The following is a 9917-nucleotide window of genomic DNA, read 5'->3' on the forward strand; positions in this document are numbered from 1 at the left end:
CTCACTTTGTACTGTATTGTATATTTACCTCATGAACTATGTATGTGGTCTGCGCGACTTCAAAATGTGAAACAATGGTATACTAGACCTTGTTTACTGCAGTTTTAATATGCGCTTGGACGTTCTTAAAACAAATGTTCCATTAACCAATTTTTCAAAAGCATTTCTATTCTGTTCTTTTTAGCTTTCAACGATTTTTTGTTGTAAAATCATCAACATAGGCTAATTATATTAATGTTGTAACGCAAATTATAAATGGGTGAAAAAAACAAAAAACCCCACTTGCGTTCCTCTCGAAATATATACAGCGTTATCACGGGTCTGCATTCAACTAAGAAACGCTTGACAATATCTCGTTTGTGAAAGTCCACCAACGGTGGTTACGTCTACAGACGGGCAGCCAGTCGTATCAAGCTTGATTCCATGGGCAGTCATCCTCACGCTGTCACAGACACAACTACAAATAATGTAACTAATTAAGCAAACAACTAGTTGAAAGTAGTCTATCAAAATATATCTTTGTTTATTTTCTCTTAAAATAGCTTAAAATATAAACCTTTCTGATAAAAATTCCAAATCAAATCCCATAGACAACAATAGTAACATGTGTGGCTAAAACTCCTACCTGCAACGTATCAATCGACATAAACGCCACGGATATAAATACTACCACCCCTCACCCTTAAAGTAAATCACAAAAAAGTGTGTGTCAAGCTGCTCATTTCTGAGATAACATGTAGCGTCTATGACTACCCTATTCCGCACAAAATTTGAGTACTTTTTTTTACAGGTACCCCATACATGTTCCAAGCACAAGGCTACTTGACACAATGGTACTAGATGAAATAAAATTGCATACATTTTTAGCCCAGATGAAAATTTTTTTTTTTACAACCAACACACTCACATTTATAACCAATCACAGGACTTGTGGTGTTCACTTCTCTATCAAAAGTTGGGTGCACCTCGAACTTTGACCCAGCCGGAAGTTATTTGGTTTAGTACTACCTTTAATACACAATGTTTCTCAAAGAAAATGTCATATAATAAAAAACGGTCTGTTTCAATGAAAATGTCATATATTATGTGTTTCATATCTTTTCAGTACAAACACGACTACAACAGGTGGACATGGAACTGCAATTCGCACTATTTTCCTATACTTGAACAAATTGTGCAGGGACACCTACTAAGAACTCGCAGATCTAAACAGACGTAACGCATCCTGGATTACGTGGTGTCCAGTATGACGGAGGTGTACTCGTGCGAAGACTGCCAGCCAGTCATAGTTACCCCGACCGGGTTACCCAGTCTAAACGGAACCGGAAACGGGAGCACGTACATGTTTTCAATCCAGGACCATATGACGTATAGAGTAGCGCATATACTACACACGTATGTTCTTCCAAGTGATATATTCATCGGTCTTATGGCGAATTTGATTTCCATTCTGGTATTCACGGGTAAGGATCTACGGAACCTGTCGTCTAGCGTCTACGTTCTGGCGGTGCTGATCGCTGACAGCGGATCCCTGATCACCATGGTGGCCGTGTGGCTGGAGGTTCTGAAATACCCCATCAATCATATGCAGGGGATGTGTCAGTTCTTCGTGTACCTCACCTACATCTGTAGCTTTCTCTCCGTCTGGTATATGGTGTGCATCACGGTAGAAAACTACATCACGTTCTGTCATCCGACCAGAATCAAAATCATGTGCACCCAAAGCAGAGCCCGGATGGTGACCATCGCGCTGGCTGTTGGAGCACTCTGTTTGTATAGCGTCTCGCCTTTCATCGTCGACGTGACCAGCGACCCCAACTACCCGAACTACTCGCCAACATGTCGGCCCAAACCGTCGTACATCGTCTTCAATGACATCCTCACCTACATTGACTCTGTGCTCACTCTGCTGGTTCCCTCAGTCGCCATCCTCCTCATGTTGACAGCCATCGTGGTGTCCATCGTGTCGTCGCTTAGGAAGAAGAAGAGAAGGATGGTGAAGGACCAGCCGAGAGCCAAGAACAAGGCTGACTGTCCCCAGGTGAGGGTAGCCAAGATGTTGTTCGCACTGTCCTCCACGTATCTCATACTCAACCTACCGAGTCATGTCATACGACTGTTCTTTCTCCTTCGGCCCAATGACGTCACGCAACCGAACATAACGATGGAGGAAGGCTTGATGATGTTGATATTCTTGTATCTGTCCTATCTTAATTCGTGTGTCAAGTTTTTCCTCTTGTTTGCCTTCAGCGCCAATTTCAGGAAACGTATTCTTGGAACGTGTGTCTTTAAACGATGCCAAGTGTATATCCCGGTGTCTACTGGTGCAACAAAGGTGTGATCACTTTGACTGTCTCTTGTTCCTAAGGTCGACGACAGTCACTTTTCGGACCCTTATTTTGGCTTCGTACACAATAAATAAAACATATCCAACGTAATTTTGTGATATGATATATTTGACAAAAGGTACTTTTTATATCTTTCATCTTTTAAAACTTAAAATTAATATTTTGTCCAGAATTATGAAAAAAAATACTGACCTGTAAACAGCGTTGTCTGCTTGTTATAGAATTTTGATAGGGGGGTCAAGGTTAGTAGACCACTTTTTATTTTAATGTGGCGAAGCATTGTAATAATATAGCTAATTTTCAATTTGAATGACGTCAGTATTCCAATGACGTCACTTTGCATCTTCTTACAAAAAAACATAAACTGGGTACATGACGTTTTCGTTTTAAGAATGCTGGAACAATTACAATGCAAAATTGCTATTGAAAATATTTTGTTTGTACATTACTAATGCAGCTGAATGTGTTTGTAGAAAATTGTGTGATTCAAAAATTGTACCTTTCACGAAATATGGATAAGATATGTTATATTTATTGTGTACGAAGCCAAAACAAGGGTGCCTAAAGTGATTGTCGTCGCCCTTAGATATTTTCAAATCAACTCCATATTCAAATATGGTTTATAAAATAAAAGGGAATAAGTAGGGTTTCATTTCTGTTGTTGAGAAGCCAACAGCATGTTCAAATGTATATCTGTTTCTGAAGACCTCTGCGCTGAAAACAAATACTAGTGGTAAAATGGTGACATTGAGGGTTTTTTGTGTGTGTTATGATAACAGGTGCAAAATAAAATGTTGCAAATTCATGAGTTAAAAACAGTAAATTGTTTCTTTGTTATCATAATATTATAGACTACTAAGGCTGAATACACACAATGACAAAATAGTACGTGTGCTACTCAAAAGAAGTTAAGAATCACATAATGTAATGGCTGTTAATTTTACAATGTTTCAAAATGTTGGTGTGTACAAAATTTATAACAATAATGTTTGGTCAATTGTATGTATCAACAGCATGCAAATCAAGGCTGGAGACACGTGAGGAAAATGTCACAACACTTGTGAGTAATCAGGGGTCAAAACCAAAGTCCTACACAAACCTACCATTTGAGTAACGACTGAAACCACCATTTCTGTAACGAGTGAAATCACCATTTGAGTAACGAGTGAAACCACCATTTCAGTAACGAGCGAAACCACCATCTGAGTAATGAGTGAAAGCGCCTCTCGCTCGCAGACTGTGAACACAGCGTAGTCGTATGCTGTCGGAAACGTCGAAATACCTTCTGGGATATAGCATTCTACTATGGCTGAAGGAGATGTCCCAATTGTTGAACATTTGCAAGTTGTCTACGATTGTCTCTCAACTCGTGCAAGGCACAGTTACTAGGTGACGAATGTGGTGACAATTCTGCCCAATTCATATGTTGAACAGAATTGTGTGTGAGGACATCTGCTACAACCCGGGTATGTTGGGGGTCAGGACCAATCTGGGCTATAACCTGCCACTCTGCCTGGAGGCATTGTCCTAATGTTCGAACATTTGCAAGTTGCATATGATTATTTCTCAATCGTCTGCTCAATTCGTTTCAGGCATTGTAAATAATGCTGGCCAATCTATGTGTCTGGTACTATTTAGTGTCAGGAAATCGGCAAATCTCTAGACGACGATAGTGATAGTTTCTGGCACAGTTCTTTTCTAGATGTTTTTTTTTTTTTTTCTAATACAAGTCTCAAGATAAACAATCGTTGGAGCGAGCGTTAGCGACACAAATTCCACATCTTAGACTGTAAACATGTCACCTATATGGACTTCAATGAGACCTCCTAGAACAAAAATCATGGCATTCTTTGCCGGCTGCCATTTTCATTTTCTATGGAATAATCTTCAAGATAGATGGAAGGATGTGACTAAATAGAACAACGTTATGACATGACTTGATGTATAAAACAATGGCCATGACGTCATATTAAATACGTCACATACTTCAGAGACTACCACCTCTCTTTAGAGTATCCATAAAACAAAAATGGCAGACGGGGAGAAATTACATGTTTTTGTTCTAGGAATCCATGTCATTGTAATGCGGTTTTCTTTCTTCTTCTTTTACGATTTGTGTCTAGACAAAATGTGCGGGAAATCTAATGGTAATCAAAGGTAGAAGAGTAATTTGTCGTAGTTGTTAACAATGTACTTCGGACTTTAACTGCTAGATTAAATATATCGGCTCGTGGTGGATTCTGGATTGTCTCGTCAGAAACCTGTGTACCGAGGGACGGCGGAAGCAAGTCGACATGGGGGAGTGGGGCTGACTGAGACCGAGACGCAAAACAAAGTTTCTAGGGGGTTAGTGGGTATGCTCCCCATACATTTTGAAAACTAGATGGCCTGAACAGCAATTTCCTGCATTCCACAAGTACAATTTATCTCTGCCTTAAGATGTACTACCAATATTTTTTTATTGAGAATTATCCGCCGTGCTTCGTATCTGTTGCGATGTCTTGGCCCCTCAGATGTCTGGTAGTGACATTCCACTGAGGTACTGTCGTGTTTAGAGGATGTCGGTCTTCGAGACGTGATGCTCATTTGGGCCTTCCAGAAACAGGGCGATTCTGAATGATACTGGTCACTTTGACACAGTCTGCAAATAACATGTTGAAAGATCTTCTTCAGTCTATCGAATAGCCTTTTCCTAATGCATTAATGTTTATTGGCGTCAAGGTACAACTTAAAACGAGTGAAACATCTTCATAGTATAGTTGTGTGTGCCAAAAATATGCAAGGAGAACACTGGATACACGTGTTCTTCAAAAACGAGGTCATAAAGTGCGAACAATATGTTGTTAGTGGATTGCATTACATTTGGTTTGGTGTTTCAGTCTGACAATTTAAAACAAATAAACAAAAAAAACCTCAAAAATCCAACAGTAAACAAAGCAACAACAAAAACCCCTCACCAATCCAACAGTAAACAAAGCAACAACAAAAAACCCTCACCAATCCAACAGTAAACAAAGCAACAACAAAAACCCTCACCAATCCAACAGTAAACAAAGCAACAACAAAAAACCCTCACCAATCCAACAGTAAACAAAGCAACAACAAAAAACCCTCACCAATCCAACAGTAAACAAAGCAACAACAAAAACCTTCCAAATGTTTAGTTAATGAAGATGATTTGCATGATCCACTAAACTGTATTATAGTTGTGTTCCATTTAAACAGGAAATAAATAAACAGTTATTACAATCAATGCTTTGTTGTCAAAGTAGAATACACTGTCATATATGAAAGCTCGTGGGACCTTTAATTTGTGTTGAGTGGTGTATATAATGAAGAAGGTAAAATTAATTTTAAGGTACCAAAACGTTGCATTGCCTGTTTGCCATTTTTGTTTCTATTCCAAGTCTCACATACTCTTCATCTGTGTTCCCACTTGCCGTGAAGTAACGTGTTTTATTTAGTGACACTAATAGAGCACGTGTTGATATTATATACTGAGAGTCGTAAATAACGCAGTATGAAGTTTAATTAGGATTTATTTGGTAGAAAATGGATATGACAATTCCAAATGTATATATGTCAAAGAGTGTGTATGTGACTCCATTTTATCGTGCAACCACTGTTTCTATTGGCCTATTATGGTGAGCGATTAAAAGAAAGTCATAAACGTATATTAGCAGATTAGGACTTTTTGACGTCACATGCTAATATACAGTACAAAATCGTACATCATCGTACAATGTCGCTGAAATAGCAGAAATAATTACTGTTCCCCTTATTTTTATGGACAGCAGGATAACAATAATAACTAGCTAATGGCGTAGGATAATAACTTTATCCTGTTCAGCCCGAATTCTTATCTTACCTTCACAGGATATCCTACGTCATTAACTAGTTGTTCTCTATAAACAACTTCAGCTCTTCTCAGGTTTTACATGAGCATTAATAATTACATGAATTTGAGACGATGGCCAATATCATGTATGTGCATCATTTGATATCAGATCAAATGGTGGACACACACGCAATTGCTGGCAATCGCTGGACATGGATTCGTAGAAGATCGTGCCTGTAGAATGGCTGCCCGTGATGCTATAAAGCTCGAGTCAGCTCGCCAACATTTTGAGGTGGGTTTACTTGTCCCTGAACTCAACGTCTAATTTCAACCTACACTTGCTCCCTTGGATTCATATTAGGTGATAATGATGTTATTGTTACGAACAAACGCCTGGGTAAATCTGGCAGTGTGGGGTCTGGCATTATCGTGTGGGAAAAGTTAGGCTTTATATAACGACACCACTAGACCACACAGGCGTACGGGATCCCACTTTTTTAGGGGCAAGCTTGTTTTTGCCCGAATTAAACAAAATTGCCTGAATGTGGATAACAAGATTTTTGTTTTCATATTAGCAGTACTACAAACAGCTATATAGGGTTACAAACGAACAACTACGCATCTGTACATAGATTGCAACTCATTATGAGGTAGAATGATGAAAATACATAGTAAAAAGGCTCTGCTTAGCACATGTTCTCCATTCTGGTACCTTCTAGACAGCACATTTATTAATTTATCATGTAAAACATTTGGTAATTTTGACACGTAGTCATCAGTGGAAACCCGCTACATTGTTCCATTAGCAGCAAGGGATTCTTTATATACACTTTCCCACAGACAGGAAAGCACATACCACAGCATTTGAACAGGTGTGGTACCATCCTACAAATAGGATAACATATGCCACGGTCTTTGATGAACCAGTCGTGGCGCACTGGCTGGAACAAGAAATATCTAAATGGGACACTGATGGGGATCAATCCCAGACGGACCGCGCATCAAGAGAGGAAACCCACTACATTTGTCTAAGTGTTTCCAGCCTCGGTCTGCGACACAGGTGTCAACTAGCCAAGATATGTTTCGTTTGCATTAAACACATTTGTACTCTAAAGCCATGACTATTGAGGACCGCTTAATGGATTGAGATATATCGATTTTCTGATAGAATTCACTATGAAATGAAGACAAATGATGCTTGCGGTTTATTGTTTCAGTAATCGTGTCCAAGCAGACGTTGCTGCCATCACCCATGTTTACTGTTAAAGATAAGTGTTTTGGTGATACTGGCTCCCAACGAAATACGATCCATGGCTGAAAATTAAAGTGACAGAAATGAAGGAATGAAATGAATATCATGTTTATGGCCATTTAAATCACTGAATTCGCGAGATGTCTTGAAGCAATATGCAAATCCTGTCGCCATTTTCTTCACACAATATCTAACGTGCCGCATCTTTAGACGTACATAATATTATGGCGAACATTAAATTTGCTATAGGGGATGACAAATCTATGCATGATACATCAGATACCACAGGAAAGGAAGACTGTTTTATGTATTATGCTATATGTAATAATCTATGCTAAAGAATAGGTCTTTAATGCACAACTATAAGCTGACGTGACGGAGCGAAAAAGATAAAACTTGTTTTGTTTAACGACTGCACTAGAGCATATTGATTTATTAATCATCGGTTACTGGATGCAAAACATTTGGTAATTTTGATATATAGTCTTATAGAGGAAACCCGCTACATTTGTCCATTAGTAGCAAGGATATTTTATAATCGTTACTTCTCAGGCGCACGTGCATTTTTAAAAATATGAAAAATGCATTTTAAAAACACCAGGATGACCAGAAACATTTTGGATGTAAGGAAATGGATAATCTAAACAACAGAATCTAAGTAATATCTGATTTCAGCTATGAAACGCGGCTTTAACAGAGAAAAATATGCCTTAGTATTTAAAAACTAGGGTCTGTTCCTTTAATAATTATTTAATAATACTCTTGTGAAAACATATCTGACAAAGCGATCGTCGAAAATAAACTTCAAACAAAACACAAATCGACCTTGAAGTTAAACTTTAACTTACACTCAATGACAGGACACTATGTCACCATTTTTGTAAGTTCGTTCTCAATCAGGTTTAGATATTGTATCGTCAGTGAACTGATCAGATGCATTGGTAATCACAAAACAAACACAAAAACGACGAAGCGACACTAACTTCGACAGTTGTAAGTTACAAGGGATATAATTGAATCCTGAACTTGTCCACAAAAATATAAATATGATTTCTATGTTTTCACTGTAACTAAAATACAATGAAAACAAAATCACCGAATTTCACTTTTATGGTTTCTACAGATATGTATATTTCATAACTATGTATATCATTTTTAAAATATCAGTAGTCCTAGCTCCAACACACATTTTTGAGGCATACCTGACATGGTAAGCCGCAGACTGTTTCTATGCATTTCTGAATATAATGTCATCACCTGAAACCATTCAGGGTGGTCGTACTACATTTTGACATTGGCTTGTTACTTTTTTTCATTATCACTGTTAGAGTATTGTGGGTAAATGTATAGCTATTTTAATCTAAACTGATTAAACTAGAAACAATATAAATAATTAAATAATAAAACCAACCATGCAACTCAAATTCAAAGCATAAACAACTTTAGAATTGCAATCCAGGGACCCTATAACCCCAAATCGTAAATACCCCCCCCCCCCCCCCCCCATTTCTATTAATTTCAATAATAAACTGACCTAATCACCTTCAGTAGCATAACCTCCTACAGAATGACAAGGGTATAATTGTAATCAGTGTCTATAAACAATATGGACCTCGGTGGTGAATTATGTTTCATTCATCGCACTTAATGGTGATTGGTACTAGGTTCGTACCCAGAGAAGAAAAGACCAGTGAAGATTTCTATAATACACTTACATGATTGGGGGAGAGGATCAAAATTGAAATGTCAGATCACTCAAACTGATAAATTTCCGTTTTGAATATGCACTAGTAACGTGTATGTCCCCCATTTGAGGCAATTCATGATGTACAGCGTCTCCTCGTTGAGTTAACAAGTCTGTGAAAAAAGACTGTGGCAGATTGTTTCCGGCACGCACCGAGGCTGCTTCCAATTGTTGAAGAGTCTTTAGCTGTATTCCTCGCTCAACATGTCCTATCTCATCCCAGACGTGCTCAATAGGTGCCATGTTGGGTGAAAGGGATGGCCATGGCAGTAAATGGACTCTGTGCTGTGCCAAGAAAGCCGTTGTGACCTCAGCTGTGTGGGAAGGTGCATTGTCATGTTGTAAAAACTGCAATCTTGGATTAGCTCTAACCACTGGTAAGACCTGGTCCTGTAACACATCGTCTCTGAGTAGCATTTCACTAGCTTGACCAAGTTTTAAATATTCCTTTCTTTCCATTCCTTTGTCTGTTTTATTACTTTATTTCAGTTAGAACCATTTCAAACAAAGAAGACAATCAAATAAAGGAAGAAACATGTTTTAACTTCAAATATAATGCAAACAAAGGTAATGCCTGCAAAATCTGATGACGGCCATTTCAGATTATGACATCACGTGGCAAAAATAAGAAACTGTACGGTTGGGTTTATATTAACTTTTACTCTGTAGCACAACTAAATGACAAATGTAGACATCGTATTTCACATGCTTAAAGAAACAAAATGCATGTGGTCA

General features: G+C 38.3%; 1 protein-coding gene across 1 annotated transcript; it reads left to right on the top strand.

The window, feature by feature from the left end:
• The first annotated feature begins 1246 nt into the window (after window positions 1-1246).
• On the top strand, window positions 1247-2341 carry LOC121377922 (neuropeptides capa receptor-like). Its single transcript, XM_041506053.1, has one exon. It carries the CDS (start codon window positions 1247-1249, stop codon window positions 2339-2341), a length of 1095 nt encoding a protein of 364 aa, XP_041361987.1.
• Window positions 2342-9917: the final 7576 nt, after the last annotated feature.

The sequence above is a fragment of the Gigantopelta aegis genome, chromosome 1 (assembly GCF_016097555.1).
Source record: "Gigantopelta aegis isolate Gae_Host chromosome 1, Gae_host_genome, whole genome shotgun sequence".
Lineage (NCBI taxonomy): Eukaryota > Metazoa > Mollusca > Gastropoda > Neomphalida > Peltospiridae > Gigantopelta > Gigantopelta aegis.

Bases quoted from the DNA above. Each gene is read 5' to 3' on its own strand.
- LOC121377922 (XM_041506053.1), top strand. From the start codon at position 1,247: ATGACGGAGGTGTACTCGTGCGAAGACTGCCAGCCAGTCATAGTTACC.